The sequence below is a fragment of the Amia ocellicauda genome, chromosome 15 (assembly GCF_036373705.1).
Source record: "Amia ocellicauda isolate fAmiCal2 chromosome 15, fAmiCal2.hap1, whole genome shotgun sequence".
Classification (NCBI taxonomy): Eukaryota; Metazoa; Chordata; class Actinopteri; order Amiiformes; family Amiidae; genus Amia; species Amia ocellicauda.
In genome coordinates, this window is record NC_089864.1 from 19761240 (window position 1) to 19778796 (window position 17557).

Here is a 17557-nt window from a genome sequence, read left to right on the forward strand (position 1 = left end):
TGGTTCAGTGGGTAATGACTTCTGTAAGATGAACAAAGTATCAGAATTCAACACCTACCCCATACTTCATCAGCACACTGGACCTGATGAAAGGATAATGGAAAGTATAACTCACACACCACTAAACAGAAGACCATGTTGGCCCACTCCATAGAGACTGTATCACTACAGAATCAGACATTTCAGATTTTACTATGCCACCACCACTCTTACCGCTGCCTACTTGGATGACATTGTTGTACATAGCATGGATTGGAAATCCCACCTTTCTGGGTCTCGTTGCTGATCTACTTAATTGCTGATGTCGCCACTATGGCACACCCACTGACCGAGCTGGAAAAACAAACAACCCACCTGGTACAATGGACTATGCAAGCGGATGGGGCCTTCCACTTGTTGAAGGAAGCCCTCTGTGGGAGGTCAATTCTACAAGCACTTGAATTTTCAGCTCCCTTGATAGTACAGTCAGGTGGTTCTGAGACAGGTCTGGGAGCTGTCCGAAGCACCCTGTCCAATTCCTCAGCAGGAAACTGTTCCTGTGAGAAACCAGGTATTCCACCGTGGAAAAAGGAAGCTTTTAAATGGGCTCTGGAAACTCTGAAGAAGTATCTCTGCGGCAGAACTTTGACACTGGTCAAGAACCATGCTCCCTTCACATGGATGCCACATCACAAAGAGACCAACGCCTGAATCACCTGATGGTTCCTAAACATCCAGCTTCCACTTTACCGAAGTGCATGTAATGGTAACGCATCTTGCTGTCATTCACTCTGAGCTTCACTCCCTCGACATGCTGCCTCGGACATGCTATAAATGTCATGGATCCAAATGTTATCTCCTTGTATCTGTAAGCATACAACATGTAAATGTTAAGAAATATAACATATCTATGGTTGCAATTAACAAACGTAGTATTTGTACAAATATTAAAACATTACTTCCCCATTGGAAAATTTGAAATGCAGAAAAAAACATATTGGGCACATACTGTAAGATACTCTGCTATAAAAATAAGAAAACATAAAACACACACTTCTAGCAGCTGTTGAATATTTGGTTTTATCACGGCACATAAGCAGAAGGTTCTACACTAATTTACTTCTACATTCTACAATATGGAAAATGCTCACTGAGAATTATTCCTATCTTCCTGTTCACATTAGACTTTAAACTCTGAATCCTTGCAGCAACTGTTATAACTGTATTTCTTATATTGATGCAGTTGGGAATAGTTATCAACTAATAAACGTGGCCACAGATCCTGACCCCAGCATGTATTTGACATCTACTGTAAATTAGTGTATTTTTTATTAGCTGTGCACTGCAGTAGATTAACCTCCAGAGCTGAGTGTATTTGCTGTTCTAGATTTATTGTTTATGATGACCTGCAGGTTCCCAGAAAAAGGAATCTTTGCATTACTTACAAGCCTTACACACATGTTTCATTCTCTCGGTATTAAAACACAAGTCTGTTATGGTATATTTAGTGACCTTAGCATAGTAGAGTTTATATGATAAACGAGACTTGTGCCATAATGAATAAAACCAGAACTATACTCATGGGGCTGTTATGTGATCTAGATTAATTTTAAATGAATTTGCTTTTTAAAAATCTACCAGGTATTAAAGGTTTAGGTTCTGATGTAAGTATGTGTGGAATAATTAAACCAAATCTAGATGATTTAAACTGAAATCTGAAATTAATTAAGTGTGACAATTGCATGCTAAATTAATATGAGGACAAACCAATGTAAGATATTAATCAAAACATAAAAGTGTTACAAATGTTTATCTTTGTATGGTAACAGCTCTTATCAAATTGTTCTGACCTGTGTAGAAACAATAAATAAATGTATTAGGAACGCCTTGTCTGAGAAAGATTACAGATAACCCTGAGTAGGATTAAACTGTCTGTAGTCAGCCAACTATTCTTCTGTAGTGCCTTATCTGGCTTCTAGGGAGTCATTCTGCCTCTGTACTTGTAGTAACCCGTATAAAAGTGATAGCATAGTTATATTATATATATATATATATATATATATATATATATATATATATATATATATAGTAGTTGTCACAATTCCATTATCTATGTATATATATATATATATATATATATATATATATATATATATATATATATATATATATATATATATATATAAACATGTCTACATCTTCATCTTCATTGATGTGTTCTTTTAGAAATGTACGCATTTTAGAAAAACGTATATGTCTACTAATACTTTTTATCATACTAAACAAGATATATCCTATGCTATGATAATTCAGTACTATACAATACATACAATATGATCCATCCATCTTCGAAACCGCTTATCCTGGTGAGGGGAAGCCAGAACAGATCCCAGCAGGCATAGGGCACAAGACAGGAACACACCCAGGCTGGGACACAAGTCCATCGCTGGGCAATACACACAGACAGACATACACACACGGACACGGCAATTAACAAATGAACCTAACCTGCATGTCTTTGGACGGTGGGAGGAAACCAGAGTGCCCGGAGAAAACTCACACGGACATGGGGAGAACATGCAAACTCCACAAAGGACTCGAACCCGGAGCTGTGAGGCAGCAGTGCTAACTACCGCACCACCGTGCCACCCTAATTTAATATGATGAAAAACTTTATAATAATAATGGCTGTGTTATTAGACCTGCAAGGAAATAAAACTAAAACAAACAAACAAACAAAAACACACCTGCCTGCACCTACAAATTATGCAAAAGCACAGACAGGCTTCCTGTAATTACTCTGGCAATACATTTATAAAAACAAGTTATTCATCTGCTTTAGTTGTTTGATAAAGTGCCAGAAAAGTAAATAGAATACATACCACCTGGATATTTGAAGTTAAGTTATAATTCTTCCTAAATTATAGCACAGAGAGAGCATGTAAATACAAAGTCACTGCACTAGTCTGGGTAAAACACACCACACAGGCTGATGTCTTTATGACTCATACTTCTTAAGTTGTGTAGTAATAATAATCATTATGAATGCTTCTTTTTTTAAATAATATTTAATATTTATTCCAGTTTCGAGTATTGTTTACTGAACATTAAATACATGAAATATCACACTAGGGGTATTGGATATAAATATTATAGTGCCATTCTTTCCAAATAATATTAAAAAAGATGCAATGATCTGAAAGTGGTTGATAAACACATTTCAAACTTTAAAAAGTCCCTATTTCTCTCTACTCATACTTTGAAACCATTTCACCTGCCACGTGGAAGGTTGTTAGTGTTTCCCAACCAAATTGTTAACTTCTTTTAGCCACAGGACAATAGGAAATGGTTTATTGGATGAGCCATTAGGGACTCAGAAATTGCCAGTTACAGTACAGAGACAGAATTGGAATTACTAGGTTCTGAACTACAGATGTAAACAATATGTGCCCTGGCTCTTTGATCTAAAATGACAACAGTCCTGCAAAATACCAGCCATTCTTCATGAGTCTGAAACAGTGTATCAAAATACATGAATATATGAGAGTGATTAGAAAGACTGTCTCCTCTGAATAATACAACACGGCTATAAACTCTGATATAAACCTCAGTAATCACATTAGAATTTACACAATTAAGTATAAATATATACACCATAAAGGAGCTACATTAAGGAAAACACGTGTTATGTGCTCTTTTGTATGGTCCGTGTTGGTTGTTATATTAGATGTTTTCCCCCCAATATTTTAACACAGTGCCAGCGCTCGAATTAACTCACAAAATGTATTGTCAAATGTCTTCCAAGAGTGTAATGTAACAATATCTTAATCGTGAATCTATGTATTTAGCCCTTTGCACTTTTTATTTTGTCTGTGGAAACAATATTGAATGCCTTAGGTATACACACAATATGATGTTTTATTTTTGCATGATTTGGACATGTCATGTGACTGCACAGCCTAATTCTGACTAGTTTTATCAAGTACCTTATCTACCTCCTCCATTAACCAAAGCTATAGTCCCTTTTATTCTTATCAAAGCAATAATGTGAATTGCTGTGCTGTTTGGTTGTGTACATAAACTGCTTCTACTGTTATTAGAATAACTATTCATGACAATAATAGTAATTACATCATTCATTTTATTATTATTATTATTATTATTTATTATTATTACTATTACTATTTTACTCTTCATGCCAGCATGAACTGCAAGCCCTCTGAATCCTAGACAGATGGGGTTAGCCTACTCTTATTATCGTTTGCATTTGGAAGACTAAATTCTCTCTCAAATGAATTTACATGTCAACGGGGAAGCCAAACTGTCATGAACACAAACGCACGAGAGATGCGTCTTCACGCTTTTCAGTCTATCTATCCATCCACATTCACATTGGGTAAATATGAAAATACTCTTGACTTTGAATGTTACCTTTGTTGTTGTACAAATGTTTCCAAGAAGCAAAGACCTTATTTCCAGGAACCGACACGAAGCTTCATGAGAAATTGCTCTAGTCTTGGTAAATTCAAAATAGGAAACTGAAATGCTTGGGATTAATTTGAATAGGCAATTTCAGGCATGCCCTCCATTTCATACACTGACTTAAGGGAACAAAATGTTGACAGGTTAATTATAGAGCATAGTATTGGTTGTTCAACTAAAATAACCTTTGAAGAGTGTGATATGGGATACGAGAACTGAAACCTTTGCAATAATGCATTACAATTTGGCATTAGAGCAAGACACACAAACCCTTTATCTATCTGTGTGTTTATATATGCCTATATGTGTGTTTGTGTGTGTATAAATTACATACTGGTATACTTATTATACTGTAAAAGCCATGATTATAGCTTCTCTTCACCAAATACTAAAACAATATTTCCTATTGAAAAATTAAATTAAAATAAACACTATGACATGCAATGCCTAATCAATGGGTTTGTACGAAGCTCAGTGAGATGGGGGGTGTAGCCAATAACTTCTGGGTGCCAGAAAATTCAGTGGAGCATAAATATTCAGCAACAGAGTCGGAATGCTTGGCAATCACTGATGCGTGCAAAGCCTTTTGCCCCTACTTGCCCAGTCAGAAGTTCACTGTCTGTAGGACCACGAGTGATTTGGCAGCTGCATCCAGACCTCAGTCAGATACGATAATTATGGCTTTTCATGATTTCTTATTAGACGTTCACTTTTTACCCTCAGCTGTCTGTATACAGTCAACATAACCTTAAGGTGGTCGCAGAAGTGGTCAACTGTAAATGATCAGAGTTAAACACGTCTTGAGCAAGGTCTGATTAAAGGAGGAAAGGTTTACTTAGAAACCCACCCTGTCTTACATCATTACCAATTTACATAATGGCCAGAGCAGTCAGTGCACATCTTTGTTCATGGCATGGCAGGTCTATTGTGAATTGTTTTGCTGTGCTCTATGGTAGGATGTTGAACTGTGTTCTTTAACCTGTTTAATATCCCAGGGGCATTTTCACGTTTATTTAAAGCGCCCTTTCTTGTACATACCATTGCTACCTGTTTGTGTTGGACATGTAGTGATGGGGAAGGCTCCGGGGTCTAATTTAATTTGCCTCTTTATTAAAAAGAAAAGCACTGGTCTTTTAAGTAAACAAAATAAATCAAATAGAAACAAAGTAAACACAAGGGCTGCCTATTTAAATAAAGCAAACACTGAGCTGAACTAGCACCAAATATACAAGTGGGTTTTACATGTAAAATAATGCAATTTTCTCATGTTGGTTTGGAAAGGGTTTCAAATGTGAAAAGCACAGAAGTTTTAAAACTCTTGTTTAAGGAAATGTAAGAGAATGTCTTGGCGTTCAGAGATGGATTTTCAGGTCTTAGGCCACAGTTTGGACCATTATCTGTTTCACATCCTCTGGTCCTGATGCCCTTGTTAGAAGTGAAAGATGGATGTCATCCAAAGATTATCAGACTGTTTGCCAGCACTGAAGAAGGTCACGTTTGAACACATGTGGAGTTTTCAACAGGATAATAATCAGAAAACCCTTCAGAAAAAAGGCCTGGACCTTTAAAAAAAAGCTACAAGAAGACAAGAAGATAGTCTGGAGAATATCAAAGCCTACAGACAATCCAAATAAGTGCTGAAAGCTGGGGTGGAATGCTTTTCTAGAAAACATTTGAACATTGTATATTTAGAAATAGACTATTTTTGACAGATGTACTGTTGAAATATATACTGATACTTTTTTCACATTTGTTTAAGTATTTTCTGAATGTACAACTGTATTTATTTATTTTTAATTCAAAATCAACATTTAGTTACACTTTATGCAGAGTACAAATACATTTCAAGGTGCCTGTATATATTAACGCGTGTATTGCAGCTTCCCAGGGAATTTCAGATTATTTTCTAATAATTGGAATTACAGTGAAATATGAAAAAAGCAATAATCTTCTGAAGCTTTATTATGTATTACCATCAATTTAGGGCAAATAAATACTCAGCATGCCTTTTAGAATCAGATTTGCTCTCGGCTCTCACTTCCAAAATGAGTGACAAATTTGATATATATAAGCTTGGAAGAATAACCTCTGAATCCCCTTAAGGGGCCAGGCTGCTGTGATTAAAGAAAGTGAATAACTGCAGCGTGATTGACAGAAAAGAAAACGGAGCCAGTTTCAATAGAGTCTGGATTCTTTCATAATACAATTGAATATCATCACACCAGAAGACGAATGACAAGGATTTGGGATGTCAAACCACTTTGCTATAAAACATTTGCTTTGTGGCAGACAGTGGAGATTATACTATCCATGCCCACGTTATAAATAATGAGGGTGGCAGTAAGTGTCACATTCGATCCTAGTATGAAGAGAATGACAATAATGGTCATAATGAACACATTCTCTTACATGTATAGTTGTTGATTAGATGGTTTCATCAGTATACAATGTGATGTGCAAACCAGAATGTGAGCCAGTCTGGTATTTCCGTTTTATTTCAGGATCCTTCAGTTAAGCATAAGTGGAGAATTAAGATTATTGTTGTAGTGCAGAAAATAGCAGCAGAGTGTGGATTATTTATCCCACAGTGATTCGTTTATTTGTTTTCAAGTAAGTAAAAACACATTTGATTGAAATGTGCAATGTACCTCTACTTTGAAGTCTGTGAGAAGCCAGCATTTAAAATTGGTCAAAGGTCAAATTCTGGAAAGATTAAATTGCATCTAAGATTTGGTTTTAGTGTGGGAGGCTTGCTGGGGGTAGGGGGGGGGGGTTGGATGATAGTTTTCACGAACACAAAACCACCAGAATGCATGTCTTGTAGTAAAAGCAGATTCCCAAACTTAGTGGAATGTATGAATATCTAGACTAATATATTATTTCCCAAAGATCAGCTGCATTACCAATACATTTGTATAGTGATATATTTCCACATGGAATACCTATTCAGTGTTTAATCTACACACCTAATATCAATCACTTTTATATATAATGACACATAACGCATACCTGTCTAAGTGAATCACTATTGCACATGGGGACAATGCTTCCTATTGCCAAGTGAGAGGAAACATTATTACATTTTCACTAGCATGTTGGTAACCATTAATTTTACTAGTTAGTTAGCTTTGTCACTATCTTATAATGTGTGTGAATGAACTAAAATCTTAATTATAACAGATGTCAGGATAGTTTTGTAAAGAAGAATTATGAGAACCTATTTTTTTTTTAATAACAGAAAGATCCACATTAATCAAAAGCTCAAAGCTCATTATAATTATATGAAATACATGGTTCATATTAGTTGATGTTATGTAAAAATAAATGTTCTAATTAATGTAATATTTTATTTATTGCAACAAACCTAAGATATGTAATGTTATTGTAAATGGAAATCAATATATTTGAAAATGTTGTGTTAAAACTAAGTATTGGCTATAGATGTGTAAAATTAACCCATCAGAGGTTTAGCACAATTAAAAAAAAAAAAAACATTTTAAACATGTATAATTCTATCTGGAAAACCTTGGAATATGCATCTCTTCTGCTAGAATAAGTCAACTTAAAAAATAAAATAATGATGTGAAGGAGTTGTTGGGTTCTAAAGAAAATAGATGAGGAGAGTTTGCTGAGGCTTGCAATTTAACAGAAGCTGGAAAAACACAAGGTTATGTTAACTCCCTAAACAAAAACAAGCATTGCAATTTGTCCTCTTTATTCAGTTGTGACTTGTGTCTGTACATTACAGTATGATTTTGAATGTTTTTCCGATTTCCTAAATATGTTTTTATCTCTCGACATCTTGAGAATGATTTATATAAACATAAAATGAAGCGTAGGGTTTCCCACAAATAAATGTGTAAGCTAAAACACAAACTCTTGGCTGTAAGAACAATAGTCCTCTGATTTACATTGTGCAACTGCCCAATAAGAAACACACATTATTACAATATGTATTTTGGCCTTATGTTCTGCAGGCGATCTGATAATGATGTCACTTCAAAAATTATAAACACAGCTGCAGTGTTTTTGGAAGTTTGAATGGAGAATCCAGGAAAGGAAACAGTGACACGTGCTTGAGACTCATTCCCATATACAAATGGAATAAGTCTTACCTTTGCTATTGCTGTAGTTGGTGACTAAGTTGGTGTTCTAATCTGCTTTAAAAGATTATCACTTTTCTCACATTATAAAAGATCGCATGAGGCTGCTGTAACACGCTGTTTCCTGAACTGGTGGACACCTTGGAAACAGACACAGTGAGATTTCTCAATACCAAGCCTCATTCAGTAAACACAAACTCTGTCCTGTCATGCTGGGAAAATAGCAGCTGGCCGGGTGACTAAACCACAGCTGCTGCTTCCTTCCTGTATGGTTTAAACATCATTATGGAAATTAGGAGGTGCCAATGTTATGCTCACTTGAAACATTATTAATTAGTAAATAGCTCATGAGCTTGTATTGCTGAAACAACACCTTTCTGTGAAATGGAATGAGTTTGATGACAAAACAAATATTTACTACATTATAAGTTTGCTGCAGTAAATGTGCACTGTAATCTGCCATTTTATGATGCATGTGTGGTTTGTCATGGTTTTCTGTGATTTGTATCAAGGCCTACTACATTTTCTCATGTCTATACAATGATTTTGCTTTGATTTACCACTCCTAACTGTGGCTTTACCATGGCGTATCACATTAAAGTTATATTATTATTATTACTCATTAATTATAATATTAAGTCATACGTGGAAGTCATGAAACACCTAATAACGGAGGATTATATTCAAATAGCTGCTTTTATAGTAACTGGGAGTGGTTGTAATTTATACTTAGTTGAACGTTATATTGTAGTGAATTGGCAGCAGCAACACGGCGCTTTGGCTGTGAACCTTATCTATGGTCTGCCGTCACCTAGACTGACTGCTGCAAATAACCTCAGACAGAACAAATTAAGTGGTTCCAACTTGAATGCTACTTAAGTTCCTGAGTGGATGCTATTTATGGACTCATCTTGGCTAAGGATTTGTATATTTTATTGATTCAGTATTTGCCACGCTCATATAATGTTTCATTTTGTAGTGTGTTTAGAGTGACCAAATAAGAACAGATCTCTGAAAACCACTTGTGGTCTCTGAATAAGCTCGTTGTATGTCAGTGTTTCCATAGATGTGCACAGCAACCACTGATTCTTACTGTTGCACTTGTTTTTTATGTTTCTGCACAAGTGTAACTTTGTCCTCTAAATGAGCATCAGACGTTAAAATACAGAACCATAATTTTAATAGGCTTGTTTAGCTATTTTCTTTAGGTTTGTTTTTTAACTGAAGCTGTTCCGAGACAAACAAGCTATACGAACATGGCAAGGGCTCAACTCTAACCTCACATACCTTTAATGGAATAATGTAGAATCCAGACAAAATTTTGTTATTTAAAGTCTTATGAAGGTCTAAAATTACACCCAGTTTATAATGGCCTGTACATAGAAACATATAATTACTACTAAAACTACATGAAATTTGAACTCAGTTTGGTTGTAATGGTATATATTTAAACTAAACATACAGATTAAAATCAAAAGTCACATAAATTGCAAGTGCTACTGTAAACCGCACTAGCTTTTCAACTTGAGAAGTGGAAGCCTTAATTAAATTAGATTATTTCTGTTCTTGGAAACATACCTTTAAAGACTGAGGCCATAGCAAATGATCTCTATCTAAGTACTTAAATAACCCACATCAACAGAAACGTAATGCTTACTTCAGTGGTGAAAGATAGTAGAACACCATTAAGGCTTGTCAAAGTTTATAAAGTTTTACATCTACCTCCTCCATGTATGTGGTAGCTGTCTTAAATCAAAGATAAAAGATGACTTAAAAAATCATACAAGCCAGGTTTAAAATGCATTATAAAACTGCCACTCAGGTATTAAGTCAAACAGAAAAGTCGTCAGAGATTGAAGTGCTAGAACAATTTCATGGATACAGAAGAAACTGTATGTATGTTGTGCAAACATAGTGCATAACTCAAGAGAGCTTTTAGTGGCTTCAGACTGGATTTTAAGGGATAATAATTACTGCAAAAATATGCATAGTGAAGTGCATTTATTTGAACAAGTTAAAGCTCATGACTTTTCTCCTATCAAAACAGTATGATGTTATTCTAAACCCCCAGATTTGTTTTTCTGTGATACAGTATTTTAGAAGCAAACTGAAATTAATCACATGTGCAATAACATTAAATACTGATAATTATGAAATACAGCATTTTGTTTTTTATAATTTTTTGGTCTGAACTGATTTAAAAATGATGTTTAGTCATGATATCTATTTTACTGTGATGACCATTATACTACTTTGTGTACTTTTGGATACAAATTGTTTAAATATATTGTTGTGAGATCTGAAAAATTTGTGAATTTAATCAAATCTTACAATGCCTCTACAATTGTATGCATTGTTTTTAGGATTTACATAGGATAATCTAAAAACATTCTTGTTGGATCAATACTTTAACATCTAGTGAATAGTGAGAACTTGTTTGTTCTTTTTAAAGATTTTTTTGGTTGACGTATTTTTCCCCAGACTAGTTTTCTCTTCTACTTAAATTGTGGTAATTTGGGTGTAACTAAAATAGTATTATTTCTCACACTAAATAGATATTGTGCTATAATTTGTTCAGTGAATAAGATGCATGAATCACTACTGGAAAAAGTTGTTTCCAAATATTTGCGAAACTGTAGTTAAGGAATCATGTTAGTGAGACTGGGAAAAAAGAAAAACAAAGGTAGGTAGTATCTCCTACATACAACTTTCTATCTCCTATGTGATGCTTTTAATCTCATAAAATAGAATTATCTTATATAGAAGATAGTAAGTACTGTGTAGAAGAAAATCATAAGAGGTTCTACCTACTATATTTTGTTTTTCATTGGAACTAATAAGCTCCCATAGAAAATAAATGTACATATACAGTGCCTCAATTTCAGGCTTTGACTGGGCCACTCTAGGACATTCACTTTCTTGTTTTTTGCCACTCCATTGTCACTTTGGCTGTGTGCTTGGGGTCATTGTCCTGCTGAAAGGTAGATCTCCATCCCAGTCTTAGGAGGTTTGCAAACAGAAGCAGGTTTCCCTCAAGGATTTGCCTGTATTTATCTCCATCCATTTTGACATCTACCCTGAGTAGCTTCCCAATCTCTGCTGATGCAAAGCTTCACCATATCATGATGCCACCACCACCATGCTTCACAGTGGAGATGGTGTTAACTAGCTGATGTGCTGTGTTGGGTTTGTGCCAGACATAATGTTTTTAATATTTAGGCCAAATAGACCAATCTTTGTTTCATCAGACCACAGAATACTTTGACAAATTCCAAGCTTGATTGTATGTGGGCTTTTTCAAAAATGGCTTCCTTCTTGCCACTCTTCCATACAGGACAGATTTGTGAAGTAGCTGAGCTATTGCTGACACATGGACAGTTTCTCTCATCTCAACCATGGAATGCTGTAGGTCTTTCAGAGTTGTCATTTGCCTCAAACAGTTTCTGGGTGGTGCCATATAACTTTCATCATTTAATGGTTGACTGTTGATAGGTAGTGTCTTTGCTTTGAATGTACTTCCAAAATGTGGAATCTTACAGAGAAAGGTGTATGTAATATGAAATCATGTGAAACACGTATTGTACACAGATGGACTCCAATGAATTTATTGTGTGAATTTTGAAGGCAATTGGTATTATAATATTGTGTATTAGTACACTGTAAACAGAGTTTTCCATATTGACATGTTGAGCTCTCTACAGGTGTGTGCTGCTTCTTACCAAAACATGGATGGTCTTGTTTTGATCATTAGACTGTCTGGTTCCACCCCCCATTTCAGAATGTGTGGGGGGAATATAAAAAACATTTTTTTCACATCAGAGAATGCTTTACATCATTAAAAAGCTAAGAGTCTCGGCTTTCATGGGATACCAAACACTTGGCAAACAACACAACTCTGAAGAGTACACATTTGGTACTTTGGATTTGGTGCACCTTTAAAGGTACCAATGGGGTTACATTTTGTTAAACAAAACTATTCCATGATTTCTTTTTTAATCTCCAATTATTTATTTGTTTTATGCTTTAATTTCAGAGTACATTGAGACATTAATTGAGGTGTTGTAAAACGTTTGACCGGTAGTATATATAATTATTTATATAAATAAATATGTATGTCCTGGGTTTCAGGTTAAGGACAAAAAAGGAAAATAAATGGGTGTAGGCAGTTAATTTGATTAATTTTTAATTCAGTAATGTTTTCCTAAAGATTTCTGTGTAGCCACTCCAATTAAACTAACCTCAGTAATAGTTAAAAAATTGTCACATTAAACTCTGAATGTTGTGATGACTTGATTCTCTTTGGTGTGGAGTGATATTACAATGAAAGGACTGTAATTCTTCCCAAAACATCAACCTTCTCCAAAGGAAATTTCCAAGGAGGGTGGTCAGTTTATGGAAATTGTGACCCAACTCACCTCATCTGAGCACCACAGAAGAGGAAAGTCATGGTGACACAAATTAGCCATGGCATATCCAGTCACAGTACCCAAACCCTACTTGGCATGTTACAAGTTCAGGAAAGTATTGTGTAATGGGCATTCAATTCGGTTACAAGGTTTAGCTAGTGTTAGTTCTGAATCTTGGACAACTTACTGTCTCTAAATCAATCTCACCACAGAGTTTCACAAGGGATGCCTATACAGTTTGCATAAAGTGGCAACAAGAAATGTCCAACAGAGAAGTCACTTAGCGTTGCCTGGACTCCAAGGAATTGAATATCACCTGGTCGAGACTCTGCTTCACTGGGATAGCAATTAAGTAACCCCAACGCATTTTTTCCACAGTCAGTTGAATGATAAATACAGTCTCAGAGGAAAACAAGAAAAACATGGATCGTCCAGCAGCACCAACCCCACTCAACAATTCAGCACCAGACCACCCTGCCTATGTATAATTTCAGGGGGAAAGGCTGAAAAAAATGTTTGAGGGAAGGAAACATGGCCTGAATCCACATGGACATGTATGTCTATCAAAATATCAGTTGACAACTAATCTCCTGCTCTGGAATGTATAGCCAACAAGGGCGACACGTCCCCAATGTCTGAGATCTATTCTAAAAATTGTTAATTCCACATGCACTGCTAATTAGTATTTTGTAAAAGTTAACAGTTTACAATAATTGGCATCAATTAATGAATTAATGTATGAATCCCACAGGAATAACTTGAATGCCCTTCCACAGAGTTCGGATGTTGATCACATGTATAAGCCCTAACCCCAAACCTAGTGTGTAACCCTGTCACTAACCCTCAGCCTAACATTGAAGAATTGGTGCCCATTATTGATATGTTTTGACAACACACAGAAAAGATGCTTTCTAATTATAACCATTGGGATATTTAAATGCACGCTTTCACTCATGGTATATCACCGACAACCTTGTACGAGGCAGATCAAAGGAGACTGTTCAACATAGGGCAAGGTTCTTCCCAACGGCCTTTGCTGAGGTTAGATTTCATGAGGGAAGCATCATGGGAGTGTCAATACCTAAGGCTGGCAAATTACCTCGTTATACAGTTTAGAGGTGAATGAGAGTTTAGAAGTAGATGTCCGGTCAAATGAAACCTGATGACCTTGATAAGGAAAGTATTCTGATGAAAAACTAATGAACTAGCAGATTATATCAGACATGCAACTCTCAAAGTCACCACTTATAGTTACCTATTCATTATCACGTAATATTGTTATAAAGGCATTATTATGATGGGATATCAAGCATGAAAGATGCATTCATATATCTAGGTAACATGAATTTCAAAAGATCACACAAAAATGGTATTTACCTAAAACTTGCCAAAACGGGGAACTCAAATTGCTATTTATGTTCATGGCCATCAGTTGTCAGCTACTATGTCCACAACTTGAAAGGTTTTCCATGCATTTTTCAGAAGGACGATGTCCAATTATACAATTCAGCATCTGATAGGCAGAACCCTGTTTATCAGTCTAGACATGCGAAACGCTGTATTGGTTTTCACAATTTCGCAATGCCTGAGGTACACTCAAAGTGCCAATTTAGGTTTCTCCACATGTGTCAGTTAAAAAGGAATCTTCCCCCCAGGCACCCGGTGACTAATATAAAAAAGTATGTTCTAGTTATCACTCTTGTTAATTTGGCATTTATGATTGAAAATATTGGTACACCATCAGAATGATTGATCTAATTCATGCAGCAAAACAACATGAAGACAAAGATGGATAGCTTTCCAACACTAGAAATCTCATTATGCTAACCATAGCGTTACACATGCAGGATAAATGTAAAATCTTTGGACCTTAGTTAACATGTACTGTACTACATAGTGTTATGGCAAGTATGTTGGTCATGCTTAATCATAGCAATCAAGCCTGTGTGGAATTTCTCAGGAATTCATGATCCAGTGACAACTCACGTTCCAGACGTGACCTGAACCTAAACCATTCTTTTTTTGTTGTTGTCTTCAATGTGGCATAGCTCAGAATCAGATATCTAAGGTACAGTATCAAAACCTGATATTTACTACGTGCTTCAACCTGTAGATGGAGAACCTGGACTGATGTTTTCAAGTTATGCATTGTGCACATTCACCCTTAGATACGAAACTAACAAAAACAAACCCTTTTAGTTGCGGGCTAGAAGAAAGCATACATGCATACATCATATACATCTAACAAAATGGCTATTTGTACTGTCAAATAATGTTTGAAAATAAATTATACACAAACACAAATTGCAGTGTGCTGTTTGTAAATGTGTTATGAATACATTCAATGTTGATTTTCATACATACATACATACATACATACATACATACATACATATAAAACCATAACAAGTGAAAGCCCATTCTATAATATTTAAAATATCTAAACTATCTAAAATATCTAATTTCCCAGCAGGCAAACATATCCAATCACTTCAGCATCGGTCACTTGCCACACAAATAATTTACTTGAAACAAACAATGCTGTGTGAAATTGAAGTACTGTAGTGCCAGCTGCTCCCAGGAATTGAACCCTTATCTCTCACACCCCAGCTAAGAATTCTCCGCTGCGCCAAGAGGTCTGGACCTGCCATCAAGGTGCTGATCTAGACTATGTGCTCCTTGTGTCCACACCATGTGAGACAATTGCAACTTTATTTGTGTTTTTCTTGACCTTCTACAAGGCCATGCACATTAGTAGTTGATCTGAATGAATGAATGAATAAATGGAAAGGATTTATCTTACATGTTTAAAACTGTGATATATAATAATCATACCTATTTTAATAACCACTCATGTTCATGTTTATTTAAGAATAATATTGTATAGTTACCTTAGTGTACCATTAATATATTACTTATATTACATTCAATGATACACATGTTCTTGTCTGATACCTAATCCGTATGACAGATTGTGGGGGACTCTCAGTGTACAAGTAATGATGAAATAATGATTAATAACTTATTGAGAACAGATAGCATATCTTGTATCTCTGAAGTAGATAATTTGAAAAAAAAAATCTGAATTGTAATATTTATATGATAAGGCACAAGAAAGGAATAAAGACACCCATCACAGTGTACAGACATCAGTTAAAAAGGCTGCAGTTGAACCCTAGACTATTAAAGTTGACATAAACGAATCACCTTTCTCCTTTCTGGTGCAGGAATAATAGCTTGTATAGTATATAAACATGTTCAAGTTGTTTCAAAACCTATACATAATTCTTAATATATATATATATATATATACACACACATGAGGTTAATCACACCTTGGCCTATGACCTACCTTTGTGAGATAGTCTCAGTCTTGGATGGTTGCTCCCGGTTGCCAGTGCTGAACTCCACAGGACCCAGAGATGCACCAGCACCACAGACAGCCCTCTGTGAACAGCTGTCATCCTCTTAATGCCTCTGGTACAACTCTTACTGTATTCCTTGTATTATTTCACAGCTTTACCGTGGAACTAATGTCCATGTTCAGTCCACTTGTAAAGTAAAATTAGAATATTAAAACAAACTGTAGAAAAAATTAAAATATATCTTACAATATCTGATATCTATGTAACACCACTGAAACATTGAAATATCTTGAATTGTGTTGTTGCTCCCTTTAGTCAAAACGTTGTGAGGAAATATTACTCCAGTGTTGTACTTTGAAGTAGTTGGTTTCTGCTTTTAGCAAAGTGTTTTATTTTTTTCCCCTCCAAAGACTGTGGAACTGCCCTTGTTGGTTTCTTTTGATGCTTTTGTGGGCAAAAAATATTCCAGATCTCCTCCTCAATTTTTGGTTGCAGCCTGTTTCTTAAAATGGACTTGCCTAACAGCAAGCTTTAATTCACCTTTCACCTTTGGTAATTACAAGAAAGCAACCGCCTCCCTCTTGTCCCTCCGAGGTTCAGATCCTGCTGTTCCTCCCAGCTGGGATGCAATCACGCTGCTGCTCAAGTTCAGTAGGAATTGAAGGCAGCTCTGCTTCAAGAAATACTTCTACTCCACGTGCCAGTCGGTGATCCTCCCTTTTTTTCTGAGATTCCAGATCCCCTGATGTGAGCATGGATTGCAGCCAAGGCTTTTTTTCATTATTTTTATTGCTGGGATTATAACAGAGCACTTCTTTTGAGTAGCTCTGTGTTTCACCACAAGCTGCTCTGATAGTGTAGGGAGGAATATTTGGAGTTATGTCACATCTCATGTCAACACATTGTGATTGTTTGAACACCCCTGGAGTTTCTAAAAGGGTTTCAAATGCATATGTTGCAGTACTTGGGTCTACTTTATTATTAAAGAAAAGGCTGAAATACTTTTTGTGGTTTTACAAAAAACACGTCTACATTATGTTGTCTCAGCATTGTGTATGTGTAAGAAATCTTCATATTCTCACCTGAGCATGCCTTAATGTTTTAAAATAGGTAGTGAGACAAAGTTATTTTCCAGATGCAGGACAATAAAGCAGTGTTGAATTGCCAGGGCCAGATTTATTGTTTCCCTTCTGTGAAGTTGACAAATTTTCTTGTACATTTC

The 17557-nt window shown here is 35.7% G+C and overlaps 1 protein-coding gene across 1 annotated transcript in view; it reads right to left on the reverse strand.

The window, feature by feature from the left end:
- Positions 1–16998, reverse strand: part of sema3e (sema domain, immunoglobulin domain (Ig), short basic domain, secreted, (semaphorin) 3E) — a 40274-nt gene extending 23276 nt beyond the window's left edge. The window contains exon 1 of the mRNA XM_066723859.1: positions 16323–16998. Within this exon, the coding sequence (XP_066579956.1) occupies positions 16323–16434 (112 nt within the window). The 5' untranslated portion in view covers positions 16435–16998. The remainder of the gene's footprint in view (positions 1–16322) is intronic.
- Between the last annotated feature and the right edge of the window lie 559 nt (positions 16999–17557).